The 25,273-nt window shown below is 43.8% G+C and overlaps 1 protein-coding gene across 1 annotated transcript in view; it reads right to left on the reverse strand.

Annotated features, from left to right (window-relative positions):
- The window catches only part of Ttc7 (tetratricopeptide repeat domain 7), a 486,033-nt gene that overhangs the window by 240,961 nt on the left and 219,799 nt on the right, over window positions 1-25,273 (reverse strand). The window contains exons 9-10 of the mRNA XM_080281945.1: window positions 16,791-16,979; window positions 2,855-3,033 (exon numbers count right to left, since the gene is read on the reverse strand). Of these exons, the coding sequence (XP_080138071.1) occupies window positions 2,855-3,033; window positions 16,791-16,979 (368 nt within the window). The remainder of the gene's footprint in view (window positions 1-2,854; window positions 3,034-16,790; window positions 16,980-25,273) is intronic.

The following is a 25,273-nucleotide window of genomic DNA, read 5'->3' on the forward strand; positions in this document are numbered from 1 at the left end:
ACATTTACAATTACACTCTTCAGCCAATCATCTGGGACAACACACTCATATACAGTATAATCATATTTATCAGGTCAGTGACTAACCTCATTCCTATATCTCCTGAGGCCTTCAACATGTCAGCAGTCAACCCAGACACACCTGCTGCCTTTCCCACTTGCATCCTGCCTCTTGCCTCACTCACAGTAGCAGCATCAATCAAAGCCAAGGGCCAAACACTGGATCTGCTGGCTCCAAACCTTCCCTGTCCCAGTCAAACTCCTCATTCAACAACCGGCTATAATGCTCTCTTCATGCAACTTTAATATCCCCACTGTTCACCCTTACCCTTCCTTCATCATTCTTCACACACTGCTCACCTATAATATGCCAATCCTCCCTCTTCACCTGATTTGCCACCTTAAATATCATATTCTTCCTCTCTGCACAGTTCAGGTTATCAAGCAAAAGTCTCTGTGACTCAGACTTTGCCCTGTACACCTCTCCTCTAGCCCTATGCTTGGCAAACATGTATTCCACTTTGTTTCCACCCTTCTTCCATTCCTGGAAAAGCCTTCTTTTCTCCTTAACTACTGCTTCTACACCTTCATCCCACCTACAAGTTACTTTATGTCTTGGTGGGCCTCTTGTCCAACTGCGTAATGCATCAGTAACTCTCAAGAGGTTGTTCTTGAGGCCTCTGTACTTGAGGCCTCTGTCAATGACTCCCTCTTCAGCCACCACTCTCCTCATCTCACTTTAGAAAGCATCCCTTTCTGCTTGGTTTTCCAGCTTCCATATTTTCCTCCTAGGTGCATAAGTCCTCTTTTTCATCACTCGCTCTTTAAGTACCATGTCACATATCAATAATTTGCGTTGCTGCACACACTCCTCACTTCCATTACCTTTAACATCCCTCACTAACCTCCTACCAGCCTTCCTGACCGGGGAATAATCTATCTGACTGCTATTTCCCCAGACTCGTATGTAATCAATCTACTCTCTCTTTTCCTAATATGTGTGTTGCACACAATCATGTTCAATGCTTCCCCAAACTCGAGTATCCTTTCCCCTCCCTCATTTCTTGTACCATATGCACATCCCCCATGTACTCCATATCTTTAAGCTGCATCACCTACATGACCATTTAAGTCCCCTTCCAAAACCACTATAGTATCTCATGCTCCTCCATACCACCTACTACATGTATTAAGCCACCCCAAAATCTATCCTAATCTACCTCATCCAAACCTGCCTGGGGAGCATATGCTGATATAATTGCAAACATCATTCCACTGAACAAAATTTTCACTACTAATATCCTGCCACTTACTCTCATAACATTCATAACATATTCCATCCATTCTCTGCAACCAACACACTCACTCCCCCATATCCGTCTGTCCCCCCACTGCCAAAAGAGCTTATTATAGCAATCCTTCCCAGCAATCTTTCTGGTTGATCCACCCCTTTACTGGACTTCCTGCAAACATTCGATACCCACCCACCTCCTACAGAGTGCCTCAACCACTTTCTCCACTCCACCCCTTAAACTTCCTACATTTCATGAACCCACTCTCATCCCTCTGGGTGATTTAATGTCCTCAGGCTTGATTTGAAACTCATTCTTGTACCTGGTCATGGATGGTAACAATAAAGGGAGAGAGACATGCCACAGGCCCCACCCACTGCACAGTCCCAGGTCCAGGCAATAAATCTGGGACTTCTAGTCCACCAGCCTTACTAGTGGCTGTGGTAGTGGCCTCGGGGCACCCTGCCAGGGCAGCAACAGGGACACCTTCCTCACCATTATGCATCCACTGATAGGGCAGCCTCCTGGGGTGCTACTCCCAGGTCCAGGCCCCTCTCTACTCAGCAGAAGCGGCAGCCTGGGAACCACACTGTCCTGTACCCTCTAGCACAGGTTCAAGCCCCATCTCGCCCTGGACCCATGATCTATGCTGGTGGAACCCCCGTCACGCTCCCCCCCTCCCCAAAAGTCCATCTCTAGGTAGCAGGGGCAAAGTTTTCTGGCCGCATGCCCATGCTGGCGTCAACCCCTGTAACATAGTGGGGTACTCTGTGTGATATGCAAAGTGCATGTAGTGTAGTGCATAAGATAAAGGAAATGTTTGGGACAGTATGTGGTCTGCTTTCCACATTAATGTCACACTGAAAAGGTCACCAAAAGGGAGGATGGTTAGGCAGCCAGTGAAACAGGAGGTCCAGCTCTCCCTATCATCAGCATTACCATTCCCCTCGGGAGTACCACCCTGTTCGGCCAGCACTACAGCCTCCTCCCTGGGAGGAGGGGAGGAGGCTGTAACAAAAAGTACTCTATACACCTTGCCAACTTATAACTGTAACAGAGTACTCTATATGCCTTGCCAACATACAAATGTTATGATAATGTACTGCATACATATACAACACATGCACACTACACATCCAGCACTCACACACAAAAAATGCACATATTAGTATATACAACACACAACACACACACAGCATACACAACACACAGCACACAAGGCACATACAACACAAAAAATAAACAGACAATACAGAACCAAACCCAACATATACAAAACACACAAGGAAGCTGACCATACTCGACTGGAGTGACTGCACTCGACTTGCGCCAAACATGACATCATAAGGAACCCTGTTATCCCTGAATCAACCATGCTCCTTGTGAAGGAGGTCAGACTTTTCCTTACCATGCTACTCACAGATATGCCACAAAACCACATGTTACCACAGAGACCACTGTACCTGCCTTTTTCTTCAATTTACTTCTGGCTACCACAAGATGATTATATTCAGTCCAGGGTAGACCACAAAGGCTGGGGGCATTAATAACCTACTCATTTACCTGGTAAGTGATTCAAGAGCCTTTGCTCTGAGTGCCTGAGAGTTGGCATGGCGTTGGGTGTGGTTGGCACTCAGCATCAGCCCCAGCCCCTGGTACAGGTAGCAGCGGGCTGTCAGGAAGCTCATGTTGTCCTCAGATGACTTGATGCCTTTCTCTACCCACTCAAGGCCTTCCTCCAGCTGAAAGTTTATACATTCTTACTTGAGTCACACTCCTATACTGGATATCAGCTGTAAAAATTTCTATAATGTGTACAGTTATTTCATATTACATCAGAACTGCATTTTGCACATTCGTGTAAGATACATGTACCTGCCACATAAATGAAATCTACAGTATATCAAATAAACCATACATTTTTTTTTTTTTTTTTTTTTTTTTATGTGAGGAAGAAGGAACCAAAGGCCATGAGCCCGCAGTAACAGTTCCCTCCAAGAGAAAAACAAAATACAATAGAGAGCCAAATTCAAGATCTGATCATTTTGAGATGCCTGGACAACTGCGTTTGAAAGACTGGAGATCATAGGCAGCAGGAAATACAGACAGAGGGAGACAGTTCCAGAGCTGACCTGTTGCATAAATGAAAGACTGGGAGTAACGGTTAACTCTTGCATTAGAGAGTTGGACAGAAACGGGATGAGAGTTTGCTGCCAGATGGATGCTACGCGCCCGTTGTAGGGGTGGAGGAATGCAAGCAGACAGTTCAGAGGAGCAGTGACCATTAAAGTAGCGATAGAAAAGAGATAAAGATGCAACAGTGCGGCGAAGAGACAGAGGTTGAAGGGAGTCAGTAAGAGGAGGAGAGTTAATGAGACGAAAAGCCTTTGACTCCACCCTATTGAGAAGAGCTGTATGTGGGGAGCCTCCCCACACATGAGAGTTGTACTCCACACAGGGGCGGATAAAACCCCTGTATAGAGTCAACAATTATGCAGGGGTAAAGAAAGATCAGAGTCGGCTTAGCACACCCAATCTCTTGGAAGCAGATTTTACAAGAGATGTATTATGATCTTTCCAAGATAAGTCCCGAGTAAATGAAACCCCAAGCATGTTCAACGATGATGCAGGATTAAGCTGAATATTATTAAACATTAGTGGGTATACCTGTGGAAGATTTTGTCGGATTGATAGGTGTAAGAACTGAGTCTTAGATGCATTAAAAACAACCATATTATTTTTACCCCAGTCAGAAATAAGAGCCAAGTCAGACATTAGGTGTGCCATAGCCTCATCCCTTGTTTGCTGAAGTAACTGTTGAGATGGGCGTTGCGGGAACCGAATGGAAAGGTGAAGGGTGGAGTCATCAGCGTATGAGTGGATAGGGTTAGATGTACAGCTTAGAAGATCATTGATGAATAAAAGGAAGAGAGTTGGTGATAGGACAGAGCCCTGAGGAACACCACTGTTGATAGATCTAGGAGAAGAACGATGGCCGTCTACAACAGTGGCTATAGAACGACCAGAAAGGAAGCTAGCGATGAAGGCACAGATAGAAGGATAGAAACCGTAGGAGGGCAGTTTGGAAATTAAAGATTTATGCCAGACTCGATCGAAAGCCTTTGAGATGTCAAGTGCGATGGTAAAGCTTTCGCCAAAGTCCCGAAAGGAGGATGACCAGAAGTCTGAAAGGTGGGTGAGAAGATCGCCAGTGGAGCGTCCCTCCGACGGAACCCGTACTGACGATCGGAAAGAAGGTTGTGATAGGAAAGATGCCTTAAAATTTTTCTGTTGAGAACTGACTCGAAAACTTTTGAAATACAGGACGTTAAAGCAACTGGACGATAGTTGGAGGGTTGGGAGTGGTCACCCTTCTTTGGGACTGGCTGAATGAGAGCAAACTTCCAGCAAGAAGGAAAGGTACAAGTTGACAGACAAAGGCGAAAGAGTTTGCCTAGGCAGGGTGTAAGCACAGAAGCACAGTTCTTGAGAACAACAGGAGGGACCCCATCAGGCCCATATGCCTTGTTAGTACTGAGGCCAGTGATGGCAGAAAATACATCAACTGAAGAAATTTTAATGTCAGCCATGAGGAAGTCAGAGGGGGGAAGTGATGGAGGAACAGCACCGGAATCGTCTAAGGTGGAATTGGAGGAGAAAGTCTGTGCGAAGAGATCTGCTTTATCAGTAGAAGAAATAGCTACAGAACCATCAGAGTAGAAAAGAGGAGGGAAGGATGATGAGGTAAAGTTGTTAGAAAGATTTTTGGCAAGGTGCCAGAAGGAGCGGGAAGAATTCGAGTTGGAGAGTTGAAAGCATTTAGTATGGACGAAATTATTTTTAGTAGAGTGAAGAACAGACTTAGCACGATTCCGGGCAGAGCCGTAAAGATGATGTGATTCAGGGGTGGGTTGGTTCCGGTACCTTTTGTAGGCCCTCTTCTTGTTGCGGACAGCATTAGAACAAGCATGATTAAACCAAGGCTTTCTTGCGTTAGTCAAAGGATACGAGAAAGGAATGTATGCTTCCATGCCCGAGAGAATAACCTCGTTAATGCGCAAGGCACACTCAGATGGCTCCCGGCCATGGAAGCAATAATCATTCCAGGGAAAATCAAAGAAGTACTGCCTGAGGGCCTCCCAGTCCGTGGCTCCAAAATGCCACAGACGACGTTTCCCTGGAGGGTCCACAGGCCGTACCGGAACAATAGGACAGGTTAAGGTAATAAGGTTGTGATCGGAGGAGCCCAACGGAGAGAAAAGATTAACAGAGTAAGCAGAAGGATTAGTTGTGAGGAAGAGGTCAAGTATGTTGGAGCTCTCTCCAAGGCAGTCAGGGATACGGGTAGGGTGCTGTACAAGCTGCTCTAGGTCATTAAGGATAGAAAAGACGTAGGCTTGTTCACCAGGTGGATCCATGAAAAGAGAGGAGAGCCAAAGGTGGTGGTGAACAATGAAATCTCCTAGAATGGAGATTTCAGAGAAAGGAGAAATGGATAGAATGTGTTCCATCGTAGAAGTAAGATAGTCGAAGAATTTTTGATAGTCATTAGAATTAGGGGATAAGTTAACAGCACAGATATATTTAGTCAGAGAATGACAGGAAAGCCGAAGCCAGAGTGTAGAGAGTTCAGAAGAATCGAGTTCAGGAACACGAGAGCAAGATAAGATGTTGCGTATATATACACAACAGCCACCTTTGGCTTTGAAATGAGTACAGAGAAAGTAGGAGGATACAGAAAAGGGTTTGCTGTCAGTTGCCTCAGACAGCTGAGTCTCCGTTACAAAAAGAAGGTGAGGTTTAGAGGAGGAGAGGTGGTGCTCAACAGAGCGAAAGTTAGAGGAAAGGCCGCGAATGTTGCTGAAATGAAGAAGAAGAGAGTCAGACAGTGGTTCCAGGCACCTCGAGTCATCACCGGGAGAGGGGCGGATGGTGGGGGCATTTATGGACATTTATGTTGTGCTTTAGCCTAAAACTTTCCATCTGTTGACTCAAAGGGCTTAATACCTGATTTGTTAAATACTCCTATCCAGGCCTCAGTTATATTCTCCTATCAACTAATCATCATCATTATGTACAGGAATACACCACAGAGCGCGTAGCTTCACTCACCCTCCGACTCCACCCATGGAGGAGTCCCTTCATGTAACCCTCCAAGTGGTGACTCTTCACCCTCTAAGCATCCCTCGACAGGAGTGACTGACTTGCTCCAGCCACGAGTTGCATGGCATTCCCTTGGCCTCCTCCACCTCAGGTTAACTCTCAGAGAATACCCTATGAGCAGGATCAACCTCCAGAAAAAGGGCCATGTGCCCATACAACTGGAGTTGGTGTTATGCATGACATGGGTAAAATAAGTCTTGATTCAGTCTCACCGAGAGATTGCTTGTTTAGCACCCAGTTGTATCAGCGATATCTCACGATCCTGCGAAGACACTTTGTACCAAAAGAGTCACTTGCTGCTTCAAATCACTGTTTAGTGTCCATATCTCACAGCTACAGAGTAAGAAAGGGTGCACCAGTGCCCTGAAGATGCAAATTTTTGTTCTTCTACACAAATAACAAGAATGCCAAATATCCAAGTTCAGTGAATTTATAATGCCATGGGCCAGAGAGTTGGTACAAGAAATCTCACCTTCTGGCCTATCATTATTTTGGGCCACACCACCATGATAAATGAATATTTTCAAGACTTCCATGTTTGCAACATATGCTTGGACTGATTACACTGCTTCATCCAACAAGCCAACAGATGCCTGGACCTTTATCTTGGCCCAAGAGACCTTTAACCCCTGAAGTGCGGGTCGTCGCGTTTGCGACGCTCACCAAAAAGGACATAACGGCGGATCGTCGCATTTGCGATTCGAGTTAATTATGAATAAACGCGGGCAAGGATGTTCCAGCTGGTACTGTCTATCAGTACCACCACCCTTTAGCTACAATTAGCATACTTTACCTTTGTACTACTGACCTCCGTTGTTGCCAAGTATCGCGTTTTTCCCCCCTCCCCCCCCACCACGGCCCGGCCAGCCTGGCTGTGATATATGGCAGCGCTCTGACTGCTCAGAACTGTAAATCTGCGCTCTCCTCTCACAAGCAGTTTATGCTAATAGGAAACGCTTGTTTCCCCAGTTGTCACACTAGCTTTTTTTCACGCAGTCTGCCCCTGTTTAGCGTCAGTTTACCACAGGCTTTCAAAGTGACATTATGGCGAGTTCTAGCTCTTCCAAGTCAGTGCGAGCGGTCGACAGGAATGAGAATAAAGTGACGGGCGTAAGGCAGAATAAAAAGCGCACCACGGTGATCTTTTGGGAAGTAATATGATTGAAAATAATGTAGTATACCCGGTAAGTGTTTTTAGCTGTGAAAATGGAAATGTTTGTTGAGTGACGGGAAGACCGCCGCCGCGCTGCATGTCGGCCATACGCTTCGTTGATTTTAGCCTTATTTTCAGTGTTTATTGTACAAATACGGATTCCAAACTACCTGTACATTGTAGTATAAAGTTTACTGTGACAGAATGAGGCTGTGGTAGAGGGGAAACCGAGTTGCTGGAGGTGTGAAAGTGAAGATTTTGTTACCCAACTTTGCAAGTCTCCACAAGTCCTTGGGTAGTCCACCAAGGCTCAACACCTGTCTCTGGAGAAAGCTGAATGTAAATACTATCTGCCATAAAAATTATAATGTTCTAGGGTTAATCTCTGATTTTTGGCAAATATTTTCCTACAGGTACTCAGACTGCGATACAACCCCGCCACACTGGGGGGGGGGGGGTCAGCTGTCGACGGCCGCGCTTTAGGGGTTAATCCCTATGGTTTTGCATTCTTGTGAAATTTCTCAAGGACACTCAGTAGTATCTCCTGTGACTGCTTGGACAGCTGCATCAGCAGCAAGGCCAAGGTCAGTAGCCCTGAAATTGCCAATTGATACTCCACACTAACTTTGACTCGCAGCCCAATCAAGCACTCAATCTATGCACATGCTGAAAAGTTGGGAGCAAGGATACATCCCTGTCTTATATCAATCCTTACTCGGAAGAAGTCAAACGTTCTCCCTCCACGCTTATCAGTACTCTGTTGTTTGAATACAGGCCAGCATTCATTTGGATTATCTCTCTGAGGATCCCATGGAGTCATATAAGTTTCCATAGTACCTCCCAATTTACTGGGTCAAACACCTTCTTGAGATCCATACAGGCTACAAGCAGACCTTGTCGATACTCAAGGCGGCATTCCACAAGAACTCGAAGAATTGGATATGGTCAATTGTTGACTTCTTGGATGTGAATCCAGACTGCTCAGCCCTCAGAAATTTTAGCAAATGGTCATGGATGTGCAACAAAAGTAAAATGTGAGCAAGAACCTTGCCTGGAACACCGCACACTGTAATACCAGGGTAGTTACTACAGTCAGGCTGGTTTCCTTTCCCTTTCCAGATTGGGGTGACCATACCCCTTGTCCAGCCAAGAGGAGTGATACCAGTCTGCCTGATGACTTCTATTACTGCTTGTAATGCTCTGATCATGGCTTCATCCTCAGCCTTGATCAGTTCTGTTGGGATGCCACAAACACCTGCTGCTCTATACCATATGTCAACCTATCCATTGGCTTCTAGATTTCCTCTAGAGACAGCACGGTATAGTCAACCAATGGGAAAGCAGTCAATGGTTGTACATCAGCCAACAGAAGCTCTCCATTCAGAGGTTCAGCCATATACAACTGCTCAAACTACCGTACTCAGGCCAACGAGTCCTACACTCACTTGTAAATGCCTAATAACCTCAAGTGAATGATCGACATACCGTACTCTAAAATTATATGAATAATCTTCATATTATGTATACATTCTTAGCTAATCAATCAATTTCAACCTAATGCATGCAAAAATTACAATAAAAATTACTGAAGGCAGATATGGGAGATGCCAGATTATAATTCAAAGTCGACTACAGAGAGGCAGAAGCAAGTTAATTATTGACTACAAGTGCAAATTATAAATAATATCCAAAGCCTACGCTGTTGATAGTTCCCCATGAAATCAGTTATTATTGTATTAATCAATTAATATTAAATATATTTAAAGAATGACGGGGAATTATCTTGGGTGCAAATTGCCCTGACGGAGAATCATCCATGTTTTGATGGAGATCGCAGCTTCACTATACTGTACAAGAGGATATTTTCGCAGCTCTACACCTTGTCGTACTGTTTAGACATGCCTCCCAAGCGCCCTGCATCATCTCCAGCATCGGGGGAGCCCGCTGCAAAAGAAGCAGCAGCAGCACCATACTCTAACTTTGGAGAGGAAATTGGAAATTATAAGATGACATGAGGAGGGGCAGGGAGTCTCGGAGGCTGAGCATGCTTTAGGCCTTGCAGCTTCCACCATTGGGACTGTGACCAAGAAAATGGAGATGTACAAGAAAATGGCCACCTCGTTCTCTACATCTACACATCTACAGGTATTACTTACTTCAAAATAGGAAGGGTAAAGTTTAGGTGGGGGATCCGAGGACACATCTCCCCCATGTATATTTCAATGGGGAAAATTGTTCTGATATACAAAATTTCGAATTACGAAAGGTTTTTTCGGTCCCTATCCCTTTCGTTTATCAAGGACACACTGTAGTGTGTTAAGTCAATCACCCGAAGAGGTAAACAAGTACTGTATATCCCAGATGACTGGCTTTGATTAGTACTGTATATACTTTGTTAGGTTTGTAATAATCCTAGGTGTCATCCTGAAGCCAAATACGGCATCTCAAAACTGGAAAATGAGGTGATCCACTTGGAAGGCCACGAATATATAACACTGAAATGCCAATACAATGTACTAGTCTGTATACTGCCAGTAATGTGAAGTCTGTCACCAAACCTTTTCCAGATGGAGATGGACAATTCTGCTATTCCATCATGGGGGATGGGCCCCAGCATGCCCTTCTGATGATTCACTTTAATCGAGCATTCCCAGTTCAAGTCCCTGCTGGTGACTGTGCAAATGGGATATAAAAACTGGAATACAAGCCATGTCTGTCGTTCTCTGATCCAGTATTTCTTGCTGAAAGCACCACATCTCTGGTGAAATTTGTACTCTTTCTCCAGTAATATATAGACTGAGGCCTCAACTCCAAGGCCATGAAAGGTTATGATGTACTACATTTCCTGCCCTAGTGTCTATGTTGGAACTTCTGTGTGAAATGAGCTGGGGTAACCAACTCTTAATGAAATAATAAAGTTCTCACCTCTCAACATTACTCCATGAGCTTGTGCTAAGTACATTTAAATATTAAAATAATTATAAAATAACTTCTGCCTTGCAGAGTGGTCAATGAATATAATGATGACAGGTTTAGGTGGATGGCACAAGGTGGGCTTTTTGTTATCATGAGTAAGGCATACATGCTACTCCACTGATACTTAAAATATTTTTCCTCTGTTGATAGGAAACTCTCTCCCAAACTGAAGCAACAGATGCCAATTACAGGATTAAATAAAAGTTTCTTTAATAACCAATACAGTAATTAATGAATTCCTATATTTATTTACTTCGGGTTAGCCTTACCAATACACAAAAGTTATTTTAATGCAGAGAATGTTAGTCATATTACAGGCTACTTTGTGAATATTCTCTGGTGGAGGGATTCTTGTCATCTTTTCCTAACTTTAATGTGTTTCAAAATCACATAATACATACAATTAACAATAAGTATTATTCATTCATTCATTCATCTTATCCTGTGTTACCCCATGAGAAGCACTGAAGCCTCGAGCTTAGCAAGTTGGTCTCGACATTTAAGATGAGAGTAACCAGCTTCACTCATCCCCGAGTGGCATTACATAACCAATAAACCCCATCCACCCCTTGGATATAAACCTGCACAGGCTCAATCCGACAGGAGCGCCTTAATTATCCACTAAACCACCAGGCACCATAATTTCGTTATATGGTTATCACCCAGCACAGATAATGAGAAAATATTAATCATTCGTCTATCTATCTATCTATCTATTGCCAGACGCCTCAATCCCGTTTGGGGTGGCCACAAACAAATCCCCTCCAAGTCGCCCTGTCCCCCGCCATTTCACTGCCCTGCTCCCAACTCACACCCCCCTCTCTCATATACCTCTCCACCCCATCCCTCCATCTCATCCTCGGCCTCCCCCTCCCTCTTCCCCCCTCCACCTCACTCACATACACTCTCTTCGTCAGTCTTTCACTCTCCATCCTCTCCAAATGGCCAAACCACCTCAGTGTGTTCCTCATAAAGCTTCCTATCACATCCACATCAACACCACAGCACTCCTTTATATCCTCATTCGTCAGCCTGTCTCTCCACGTGACTCCACAGGCTCCTCTTAAATAACCCATTTCCACTGCTCTCACTCTTGACTTGTGTCCTTCCAACAATGTCCAAGCTTCACTTCCGTACGTTAGAGTTGGTATCACAATACTGCCATGTAGTAACTTTTTCACTTCCAAGCTCACTTCCCTGTTTCTTATCACTGCTTTCAAAGAACCAGCAACCTTTTTTCCCTGCTGTACCCTTTCAAGCACTTCACCCTCCAAACCTCCATCCTTACTCATCACACTACCCAAGTACTTAAACGTACTCACATTTTCCAATTTCTCACCATCCAACCTCGCTGTACATTCACTAACTTCACCTCTCTCAAAGACCATCACTTTACTCTTCCCTACATTCACCTTTAGATTCCATTTCTTACACACTCTCCCAAACTCATCCACCAAGCCTTGCAGCTCCCCTTCGTCTTCACTCAACAACTCAGTACCATCTGCAAACAACAGTACAAGGAGTTTCCAAACACTATCCTCTCTCACCAGGGCCACTCCAACATCCACTACCCTACCTTGTACCTCTTTTATTACCCCATCCATGTACAGATTGAACAACCATGGAGACATGACACATCCCTGTTTCAAACCAACTTTCAAAGAGAAAAATTCACTTAGTTCACCATCCACACACACTGCAGCCTTCGCACCATCGTACATACTTTTCACAGCATTCAACAACTTCCCATCTACTCCATATATTCTTAACACTTTCCACAATCCTTGTCTATCCACCCTGTCATATGCTTTCTCCAAATCCATGAAAGCCGCATACAACTTCTTTCCCTTCTCTAGAAACTTTTCCACTAAAGATCTAAGAATGAATATCTGATCTACAAAACCTCTTCCCTTCCTTAAGCCTCCCTGTTCTTCTCCAACTAATTTCTCTGTTCTTTCTCTAACTCTGTCTGTAAGTATCCTACCATACACTTTTCCTATTATACTAAGAAGACAAATGCCCCTTCGTAATCATACAAAATTATTTACACACCTGTAATGACAAAAAAATGAATCTGAAGGTAAGACATGTAAAAACACATACTGTACTGAAATAAAACTGTAAAAGCTGTAACAGTAGAAATCATCAATAAGAAAGGTAATAAGATATATATATAGGAATAGCTTATTAACAGTAGAAATCATCAACGAGAAAGGTAATAAGATAAATACAGGAACAGCTCATATGCCACCTCAAAACAAGAATATGGAATACTGAAGAATATGAAGTAATGATTAGAGTCATCCTGGTATACTTTGAAAAACAGACACACAGAAGAGATTGCTAACAGTAATCTCTCAATTATCCGTTGTCGCAATATCTGGAGAGGTATATGAGAGAGGGAGGTGTGAGTTGGGTGCAGAGCAGTGAAATGGCAGGGGACAGGGCGACTTGGAGGCGATTTGTTTGTGGCCACCCAAATCGGGATTGAGGCATCTGGCAATAGATAGATAGATAGACAATATCTGGTCCAATGCAATATTTGGCATTTTCTGCTTGGCCCTATTAAACAATATCAGGCGAAATTAGGCAATATCCGGCTCAGAAGCAGGAAACAAATTGGTGGTACTATGCATTTTTCGATGGTGATGTGTATCACCCGGCTAAGACATGGGACCTAATCAACACACAAGCAGACTCAGCAACAAACCAGCCAATCACAATGCACTGCAGTAGCGGCCCACCCAACATGCCAAGCCTACCGTCGTTCTCTCCCATGGAAGCAATATAGTGCGGACACATCCGTGTGTTATGCTTTTGTGACCCACGTGGTGGCTACTCCCTTGTGCTGTGACTTAGCCTGTGACCCCCCGTGCCTTGCTCACTGCTCTAGTGCTGTGACTTCCCTTGTGGCCCCTCAGTGATCCATGCCCTAGTGCTCTGACTACTGTATCCTAGTTCTGCATGATGGCTGAGTTGTGGCTTCTGTGGCAGTGCTAACACTAGGTGAGTATGACTATATTATGTACTGTATTAATGTATTACATGTACTGTATCATGACCACACTGTATTTTATGTTTGATTATAATCTTTTACTCATGGGTAATTTTGTGGGAAAGTTTTCAAGACAGAGGGGCCAATACAGACAGCTCAGGGTAGCGACATATTATGTGGCTCAACACCGAATGGATAGTTGAATGGGGGCACTGACACAATATCTGGCATTTCACAATATCCAGAGGAGGGGGGGGCTGAATTATACTGGGTAATTAGGAGATTACTGTAATGGGAGATTTTAATTGTAAAGAAGTTACAGTAATTGGGAGGAATGTGATACAGATAATGATACCAATACATGGGGTTAGGAATTACATGGACTTGTATCAGATAACTTACTGATCCAAAGTATAAAAAAAAGTACAAGAATAATGGGCAACGATGAACCACCCAGGTTTGATATTATTTTCACAAAAGGTCCAAATGATATCCAAAATATAAAATACTGCTGTCCCCTGGGCAAGAGTGATCATATACTATAGTCTATTTGATTGCCTTGTGCAGCTGAGATGTATGCGGCAAGAAGGATGCGTTTGATACCCAGCTGCTGATTGGCTGATGATGATGTCATTGAAGTAAATGCAGGCATGTATTGTTGTGCAACATGCGGACGTAGGTGTACACCATGGGTGGATATTATAGCGCAACATCCAGACATACATGTACACCATGTGTGGATGTAGTGCAACATGTGGATGTGGATGTACACCGTGGGTGGATAATTTATTTCAAACGCCACTCATTGTTTTACGAAACTTTATAATCAACTTTAATTTTCTTTCATAACAGTAAACTTTTGAAGCTAATTTTGACCTCTTCCGCTTCAGAAAATATTCCATATTCAATCTGGCAGCTTGTATTGAAGGCAGTTAAAAAATATAAATATATATGTGTTAAAATAAGAAGAAGTGTAGATTTAAATCATCGGCAGTCAATCAGCAGCCACGATTCAATCACACTCTACTCGCCCCATGCATCTCAGCTGCACAGGTCAATCAAATAGACTATAATTGACCTTGAGGTTATAAACTGGGAAGAAGATGGAATAAAGAGCATAAGGAAAAAGTGGCATAATTAAAGAAAAGCTGATTTTAATGCTCTGAGAGAAGTGGGTTGGTGGAGGATTAGTGTCCTTCCCTTGAAAACAACTACAGTGGAATCTTCTAAACTGCGTGTTCCTAAATAGCAGATTCATAATACGCAGCAACATCATGCAATAGTTTGCAATATCAGTAACTCGTGGAAATTACACGAAATTCGTGAATGAAGTCTAAAAAGTGACACTTTTCTGATGCCTCGTGTCATACGCGCCACCATTACCTCAAGCCTGCGTGTCTAGCCAGACATAAACCAATCACGGTCAAGCACGGCAATTACTAAACCAATCATATTCAAGCAAAGCATTTACTATAAGCCAATCACAGCGCTTCCATCCCATGCCAAGCATGAAGGACGCATTCACTTGACATCCTGGCTTCCGACTCATTGCACTGTCTCATCTCCACTATCAATGTGTGGTTCTGGTGTGATTTCTTGGAGGATTTTTTTCCCCCCTCTGTGCCTCTCTGCCTGCCGAGTATTACCACAGCCAATTGTAACCCTCCTAAGCCTACAACTTTTTTGAGGAAGTGGAAGAAGAAAAAGAAACCAACATTGACTTACACCCAAAAGTTAGATGTAATAAGGGGGACTGACAGCGGTGAAAAGAAAGTCAAAGTTCCCTACCATTATGGACTCAATGAGGTAATTCTTTATCAAATGGGTGCAGCAATTCCACCAATACAGTAATCCCTCATTTATCCAGACAGACATAACTGAGCCAAAGGTATGTCTGGGTAGTGGCAACATCTGGATAATGAACACTATTTCCCTACCATGCCCAGACCCTACCTAGGCCCAACCTCCAATCTATACCTAACCTATATGTACAATACCTATGCTCAATTCGGCAGTGTTTTCCAGTCATTCAGGCATATTTAGACATCAAAACACACAAAGGAATATCCAAAGTAATGCTAAACACCATGAAAACCATGCACAAAAACCACTGAAAACCAAAAAAACACTCTACCTAAACACTACTGTATGCACAGTGCCCCTCCTTGTTTTGGCAGTGTTTTCCAGTCATTCTGCCATATTCTGACATCAAAAAATAAATAAGATTATCCAATATAATATTAAACACCAAGAAATCATGCAAAAATAACAGTGAAAACCAAAAAACACCCGTTCTATACACCACTATATGAACAGTACCCCTCCTAATGTTGACACTGTTTTCAGGTCAATTTGCCATTCTGACACATCAAAACACACATAGGAATATCCAAAGTAATGATAAACACCAAGAAAACCATGAAAAAAACAATGAAAACCAAAAAACACTCGACCCATACACTCCTGGATGTACAGTATCCCTCCTAATTTTGGCACTGTTTTCTGGTCATTTTGCCATGTTGTGCTGAGGAGAGGAAGACTGAGGTTGTCTGGGCATGTGGAGAGGATGGGGGATGATAACTGGGTGCAGAAAGTGTGAAGTATTAACGTTGGGGGTAGGGTTGCGAGAGGTAGACTGAAAAAGACCTAGGATGAGGTCACTGAGTGAGACCTCAGGGATGGGGGACTGAAAAGAGACTGCTAGAGACTGAGCAGCTTGGAAAGCCACGATTAGCTGACCAAGGACGATGCATGCATGCATGTTGGAGCGTTCAAAAATGGAATGAAATGAAACTAATTCACTAAACCACTTGGCAACAAAGAATTTCATGAGGGTAATAGTACACAGAAAACAGGCCCACTCCTGATCTTCCTGTATAAATCAAAGAACTGTCCCATAAAGGAAAAAGTTTCCAAAAGGAACACAGTGTGACAGTTAAAAAATCAGGGTTAAAACTATTGAAAGATGAAGACTCTGAATTGAGGAATGATTGGTGGGATGTTGAGCATTATATATCATTCAGTCATCTTCTTAAACAGTTTTGGAATTTCATATCCTTAGTCATTTAGAGTTAGTTTTCAAACAAACACTCAAATCATAAGATACACTCCTCACACTGTCCCACTGTCCAAACTTGGACCAACAGTTATGAACTTACTTTCATAAGCACAAGTCTCCATTACAAGCACACTCTAGATGGTAGTAAGCATACCTTGGCAAGCTGTTGGAAACAGAGCCTTGCAGCAAGGAGACAGTAATGGGGATGTGCTGGAAGGAGGCGGTGGACTTCCTGCAGCACAAGCAGGGCCCGGGCATCCCTCCGGCCACATGCCAATGCCAGCCCAAACTGCTGCCACACGTGACTCTCCTCATGTGAAAACTTCATAGCTCGCTCAAAAACCTGTGCCATTATATCCAAAGTTTAGTAAAACTTTCATTATTAGAGTCAAGACATGCAAATAAATAGGATGAAGGGTGATTTAGAGAAAGTAATAAAATATGCACTGCACAGACATTGAAAAACCCTCATAAACTTCTTGCAATGGCTATTGTCTTCTAAACAGCTTCTTTATCTATCGCTTGTGACCTCACTTCTGACATGAATGGTACTCTTCGTTTGTTATCTCTAGTACACTACCAGATCTTCTACTGGATTAATTCTAGGTTCCAGTGATGCAGTAATTGTTTCCATTATCAAATGCTATGTACAATTAACTGCATACAATACTTTACACATATATTACATTACAGTGAGCTTACACAGAACGCGCGATCACAGTGTGCAAATCGCATAGTACATGAGTGACCAAAAATCTATCTATCTATCTATCTATTGCCAGATGCCTCAATCCCATTTGGGGTGGCCACAAACAAATCCCCTCCAAGTCGCCCTGTCCCCCGCCATTTCATTGCCCTGTTCCCAACTCACACCCCCCTCTCTCATATGCCTCTCCACCCCATCCCTCCATCTCATCCTCGGCCTCCCCCTCCCTCTTCCCCCCTCCACCTCACTCACATACACTCTCTTCATCAGTCTTTCACCCTCCATCCTCTCCACATGGTCAAACCACCTCATCGTGTTCCTCATAACGCTTCCAATCACATCCACATCAACACCACAACGCTCCTTTATATCCTCATTTGTCAGCCTGTCTCTCCATGTGCCTCCACAGGCTCCTCTTAAATAACTCATTTCCATTGCTCTCACTCTTGACTTGTGTCCTTCCAACAATGTCCAAGCTTCACTTCCATACGTTAGAGTTGGTATCACAATACTGTCATGTAGTAACTTCTTCATTTCCATGCTCACTTCCCTGTTTCTTATCACTGCTTTCAGAGAACCAGCAACCTTTCTTCCATGCTGTACCCTTTCAAGCACTTCACCCTCCAAACCTCCATCCTAACTCATCACACTACCCAAGTACTTAAACGTACTCATATTTTCCAATTCCTCACCATCCAACCTCGCTGTACATTCACTGACTTCACCTCTCTCAAAGACCATCACTTTCCTCTTCCCTACATTCACCTTTAGATTCCGTTTCTTACACACTCTCCCAAACTCATCCACCAAGCCTTGCAGCTCCCCTTCGTCTTCACTCAACAACACAGTATCATCTGCAAACAACAGTACAGGGAGTTTCCAAACACTATCCTCTCACCAGGGTCACTCCAACATCCACTACCCTACCTTGTACCTCTTTTATTACCCCATCCATGTACAGATTGAACAACCAAGGAGACATGACACATCCCTGTTTCAACCCAACTTTCAAAGAGAAAAATTCACTTAGTTCACCATCCACACGCACTGCAGCCTTCGCACCATCGTACATACTCTTCACAGCATTCAACAACTTCCCATCTACTCCATATATTCTTAACACTTTTCACAATCCTTGTCTATCCACCCTGTCATATGCTTTCTCCAAATCCATGAAAGCTGCATACAACTTCTTTCCCTTCTCTAGAAACTTTTCCACTAAAGATCTAAGAATGAATATCTGATCTACACAACCTCTTCCCTTCCTAAAGCCTCCCTGTTCTTCTCCAACTAATTTCTCAGTTCTTTCTCTAACTCTGTTAATAAGTATCCTACCATACACTTTTCCTATTATACTAAGAGGACAAATGCCCGTATGATTACCACACACTTCTTTTTCCCCTTTTCCTTTGTACAAGGGAATAATTATACCTGACTTCCAATCCTCCGGGACTCTACCTTCCTCCCAGACCAATCTGCACATTTTCCACATCCATTCTACTACTCTCTCTCCCCCATGCTTCAGCATTTCACCACACACTCCATCAATTCCTTGGGCTTTCCCCGATTTAACTTTCTTCATTGCTTCCACAACTTCTATCCTACTGATTTCTTCCTGTCTTCTCACCTCCCTCCTTCTCCCAGCCATTCCCCAGCCACTTATACTCGCATCACTTCCATCCTCTATGTTCAACAAATCCTTAAAGTGTTCTCTCCATCTGCTCACTTTTTCTCCCTTCTCCACTAGTAATCTACCATTTTTATCTTTCACTCCCCTGCTAACTTCACTTCCACCCTGTCTTACTCTTTTCACCTCTTTCCAGAACATTTTCTTACAGTCCCTCCACTTTACGCTCAAATTCCTTCCAAATTCCTCATCCACTCTCTTCTTACTCTCTCTTACTAATCTTTTCACCTCTCTCTTTCTTTCTACATATAACTCTCTCTTCCGCCTCTCAACTTCTTCCACGCCCCTATTTCTCATCCATTCATTGTATGCTTTCTTCTTTTGTGCCACAGCCTGTTTCACCTCTTCAGTCCACCACGCTGTTCCTTGCACCCCCCCTCCGTCTTCTCTTCCTTCCACACACCACATCACATGCTGCACATATTTCTTCTGTAAATATCCTACACACACCTTCCACGTCTACCATCTGCTCCAATTCATATTTGCCCAATCGTTCCTCCACTTCTCTCTTATACTCTGCCATTTTCTCATCCTCTTGTAACCTTTCCACTCTCCTTGCAACTACTCCTTCCTCTCGTCTTTCCCTTCTTCTATTCCTCCATCTTTCTTGGATTCTAATTCTGGCCACCACCAAGTAGTGGTCAGAAAGTCCACTCCCCCAACCTCTATAAACTCTTGCATCCATTACACATCTTTGCATCCTTTCATCCACACACACATAATCAATCATTGCCTTCCTTTCATTCAGTTCACCACCCACCCTTCTCATCACTCGCCATGTATACCTGTGGATCATTTTATGCCTGAAAAAAAACTTTGAATGCGTGAGTTTTGCCCACAATACGCGAGGCAGAGGCAAGGAGTGGCCCAAAAACCGCTATTTTCCTAGACTATGCAGCCCCTTCCCCGCACGACGTGCCCATCGTGACTTACAGGCACGTGGGGAAGGTGCTCAAGAGGAGTCTACGGTAAGATTCGCCCATAACGACTTCGACACTGACGTTTTCGACAATAACGGTGAGTTAGAATAGATCTCCAGTTTCTATATTAACATTTGGATTCACTTGAATAACGGTTATTATGCGAATGCCGAGTTATACTGCAAATACGTCCATAACAAGATGAGGAACGAAACACAAATGAGAAAAGATGAAGGAAATTGCTGAAAATGTGAGCAGTAATGAAGAGGAGATGGAGGATCCTCCCCTCACCACCTCCCATGACTCGCCCACCACCATCCCCTCCACCTCCACTGCCCCACCTGATTCACCAACTGCCTCCCCCTCCACCTCCACAGCCCCACCTGACTCACCTGCTTCACCTGGCATACCTGCAACCCCCACCATAATGATTGCTGCTGCATTCTGGAAGAAATATAACATTCGACAGGCTGAAAATTTCTTTGTCAAAGCCTGGAATAATACAACACTGGCAACCATTAACCCCTTAACCACGGGGCGTCACTTTCGTGACGCTTGGGAGCAAGGGATCATACCGCGGGGCGTCGCTTTTGTGATTCTGTGTTATTTTGAATTCACCCGGGCTTTCAAGTGGGGGCTTGTATCATCTATCAGTACTGACAATGTCCAACACTAGTCAGCACTCCTAATCTCATCTGTACTCCCATCCATTGTTGACAATTTAGCCATTTCTCCCCGTTCTTGACTCCCCTCCCTACCCTCCCTCCATTACCCTATCCTCTCGCCTGCCCGGCCATGCTACGCTAAGTAAATCTTCCCTGGAATTTTTCACTGATTTCATCCATTGAAATAAGCCCTATGTCGTATTCTTATACCAAATAATATATACAAGAAAGAAATCAGGTAAGTGAGAGTGCCATACACCTGGAATTGGTTAATTATCACCTGACAACACCTCACGTGCACTCGTTCGCTAATTTTCGCTGTTTTTTTCCCCTTGAAATATGCCATATAATCTATTTTCGTAATAAATATACATGTAAGGAGAGAAGGGAGAAGCCTAAGTGATATTTACATTCACCTGGAACTACCTAATTTATAATGTATTGTCTAGATTTCCTGCCAATCATATCAGTGCTACACAAAGCTGTTTCAAGATTTAACATTGGTAGCTCTGATTATATATCTCCTAAGTAGGCCTCTAATCTATTTTCGTAATAAATATACATGTAAGGAGGGAAGGGAGAACCCTAAATGATATTTACATTCACCTGGAACTACCAAATTTATAATGTATTGTCTAGATTTCCTGCCAATCATATCAGTGCTAGACTTAGCTGTTTCAAGAAGTAATATTGGTAACTCTGAATAACCCCTAAAGCAGGCTTCTAGGCTAGCTGGCCTGGCCCCTGCGTTATCAGTGTAGTCTCATCTTCCGAAGTGAGAGGACGTATGTTTCATCTTGCTGACTTCAAGGCCTTTTTTCACCCCCATGCAAATGGCTCTGTGACCTTTACCCCCTACTAAACCTCGTGTGGAAAGAGGTAAAGGGCTGACAATTGATAAAAGAGTGACTACGATCTTTCTATTGAGTAAAACAGTGCAAGTGGAATTGTAAATAATGTGTAAATAATGTGTAAACAGCAAGTGAAAGTAATGAATGTAAATATACGTGAACAATGGAAAATAGTTTTATAAGTTATTTCAAGTGACAGTGCATAACACTGTAAATAAAATAGAAATGTAAATAACGTAAATAAAATAGAGAACGTAAATAGAAATGTAAATGAGTAGTATTATAAGAATACGAGTATATACCCTAGGAGTAATGAAAGTGAAAGTTTCACTCTAGCATGTCTGAATGCTATGAGTTATGAGAGTGAAGATGAAAGTGACATTCACTCTCAATGCCAGTATACAGGACGAGAAAGTGAATGCTACGTATTTTACAGAAAGAAATTGAATCCCTACAGTGACAATAAACTAATACTACTGAAGGAAACTTATGGATAAAGACTGTAGATATATATAAGTGTTATATAGTAATAGAAATATAAAGTGTGAGGGGTTTTATGAATAATAAATGACAGACTACCATGAGCGAACTAGTGCCAGTGCGACGATCAGACGCGCTCGTAATTTCCATTGCTTTCACAGTGTTTTTTTTTTTGAGTATGGATCCCAAACTACTTGAAAATTGTAGAATAGTGTTTATAGTGTTTGTATCTGGCTGTGGTAATCATATTACGGGTTGTCGGGAAGTGTAAAGTGGAGACTTTGTTACCCTACTTCAGAGGTCTCCACAAGTCCTACGGTAACCGATGAAGGCTCAACAATCATTCCAGGAGAAAGCTGAAGGTATGTGCCATAAGCATATGTAATTTTATTATTCTAGGACTAATAACTGATTTTTGGCAAATATTTTTTGAGAGTCTGTCGGAGCCCAAATAACCCCGCGGCACACGCAAGGAATTGGTAAACAAGCCCGCGGTGTAGGGGTTAAACACACGTGGTGCGGCTGGAGCGGCGGAGGCACTCTAAGTGTGTTGCTGCGCCTCAGAACCCTGCTATTTAAGTCCATCAGGTATCTCATCTACTGTTTTTAAGGTGACTGACCATACTTTTCTTATTTTGGCTATATCTGTAGTGTATGTCTAAAAATTTTTCCCTTTCTTATATCTCTAAGGTTAAAAAAATATCAAGATTTGAGGGGGTCCCACCCGTATGTTATTTTTCCCATAAGATTGTGTACACAGTACAGTGCATCCTCACACAATGCGAGTTTATTAGCAGCAGAAACCCTCGCATTCTACGATTTCGCACTGTGTGAACCAAAGAACTTATGGGAAAAATTATATATAGTGGACAGCCCACCCAGGGCTTGGTCTTCGGGTTCCCTTCCAGCCTACTTTACCATGTTAATACTTTGGCTAATATTACTTCTAACTGGACCAACAAATAAAACAACAACCAGAACACCAGGTACCTTTATTTAAGTGACTTCTGGGCTTGTTAAGAAGGGAGGGGGTGGGTATCCAAGGCTCAGGGCATCTACTCTTGCTCCACAGGGTGGGGAACCCCACTGTCACTGGTGAGGTCTCCTGGAGGTGCCATAATGTCTTCAAAGTCAACAGCTGAGACAATGATGCACAGGTAAGTACTGCTATGATGCTAAAACAGACCACACGATGCGAGCTACAACATGTGTTCTCGCAGTGATATGAAGAAGAAATGGGTGTTTACCCAGGAAAATCGGTAGATGGCAGGCAGATAGCTTGGCCAGCAGCCCGCCATTTTGAATCTGGCTCGTTGCCAGCCACCTGCCTTTGTGTGACTGACTAGCAATTTCCAGCCTGACACTTGTAGTAATGGTGGGAAGTCCACTTGGAATCGTACAGCCGATTCGCATGTTGAGAAGTTCGATTTGCAGATTTCGCATTTCAATAAAAATAAACACTTTCTGGGTTGACCTCGCATTGTAGGTGATTTGCACCGTGGGAGTTCGCATTGTGTGGGGGTGCACCGTACGTGAAATCACAGTGGGTGAGGTCATGGACCACCCATCCACTTGCACACTATGCAAGCCCACTGTACTTCATTTTATGGTATGAACAGTCCTGTGGATCTCCAGACTGTTTGATAAGCTATATGACCCAATCATTCTGGAGAAGTTTAATGAAGTAATTTCCAACAGCTCTGAAAGAGAAATGCAGGGAAGGTGCTTAATACTGTATCTTATTTTCATGACTAACTAAGTCCTCATGATACAGTCAAGCAACAGCATAAAGGATACAAAGCTAAAGTTAAGCATGGTGTAAATGGTAGGCAACATAGTCACTACAGTAAATGACAGTTTAATACACTCATACCCCATTATCCAGTGCACTGATAACAGGTGCTTCGCTAGAATGAACACAAGAAACAGGGGAGCAGTCCCACAATCTGGCCAATTTGAATGTCTGTCACCTCACTAGTCCAACACCCGACATCTCCAGTCCGACACCCTGCCTCTCCCTCCATCCCCTCTCTCTTCTCCCCCTCCCCTGTCTCTCTTCTCCTCCCCCATCCCTCCCCTTCCCCCCATCCCTCCTCCATCCCCTACCAAACGCAGCACTACCAGGCATGTCTCCCTCCATCCCTCTTACCTCCCCCAGCCCTGGTTGTCTCCCTCTCCATCCCCCTATCTTCCTCTATCCTGCTTGTCTCCTATATGTGTGTGTGTGTGTGTGTGTGTGTGTGTGTGTGTGTGTGTGAGAGTGGTAAGTTGGTGAGTGAGTGAGGGAGAATGGTGAGTGGGTGAGTGAGTGAGAGTGGTGAGTGAGTAAGTGTGGTGAGTGAGTGAGTGAGTGTGGTGAGTGAGTGAGTGTGGTGAGTGAGTAAGTGTGTGAGTGAGTGAGAGAGACTAAGGGGGTGGGTAGTAGGGCTGTCTGGCCTTCTTGTTTCCTTCCCTGTCCCCCCACCCTCCCCCACCCCTGCTTGTCTCCCTCCCCATCCCTCCACCCTCCCCCACCCCTGCTTGGTGCACTGCCACCTGCCTGCCCATCTTCCCACCATCCCCAACCCCCACTTGTCTCTCTCCAGTCCCCTCATCCTCCCCCACCTCTGCTTCTCTCCCTTCCCATCCCCCCACTCATCCCTACCCCTGCTTGGTGCACTGCCAGCTGCCTGCCTCTCAGTTGCCCAGAAGCATCTCACACTGCACGTCCCACCCACATTACCTTCCTGCATGTGATGCTTGCTGTCTCATTTTTTAGCAATGGCACTGTTTATGAGGATAGTAACATTACCTATGGTGGTTTCTGTGGGGGTAGGGGGGTTTCAAGAATACTCCCCCAGTATCCCTGCTTGTCGTACGAGGCGACTAAAAGGGTTGGTGGTGGGTTAGTGCCCCACCCCGTAAAAAGAACTAACTAAAAAAGCAAATAAAGCACCTCGGACCCGGACGGACCATAAGTTGACGACTAAGGAACGGACAAAGGACATTCTGAGGTTAGGAACGTGGAATGTGAGAGGAATGAATGATGAAGTGAAAGAGAGAGAGATTGTCCAGGTGCTTGAGGATGCAAAAGTGGATATATGTGGATTGACTGAAACTAAATGGAAAGGTGAAAGGATGAGAGAATGGGAATACGGTGTAGGTATATGTGCGGGAGTCAGTGAGAATGAGAGGGCAAGAGAGGGAGTATGTCTGATGATAAGCAAGAAGTGGAAGGAGAATATAAGAGAGTATGGAACAGTGGGTGCAAGGATTGTATGGGTGAGGATGAAAGTAGGTATACAAGCATGGGCGATTGTATGTGTGCATGCTCCAACAGAGGATCGAG

The sequence above is a fragment of the Coenobita brevimanus genome, chromosome 91, assembly GCF_032717465.1.
Source record: "Coenobita brevimanus isolate Jiangsu-jjx chromosome 91, ASM3271746v2, whole genome shotgun sequence".
In the NCBI taxonomy this organism is placed as follows: Eukaryota; Metazoa; Arthropoda; class Malacostraca; order Decapoda; family Coenobitidae; genus Coenobita; species Coenobita brevimanus.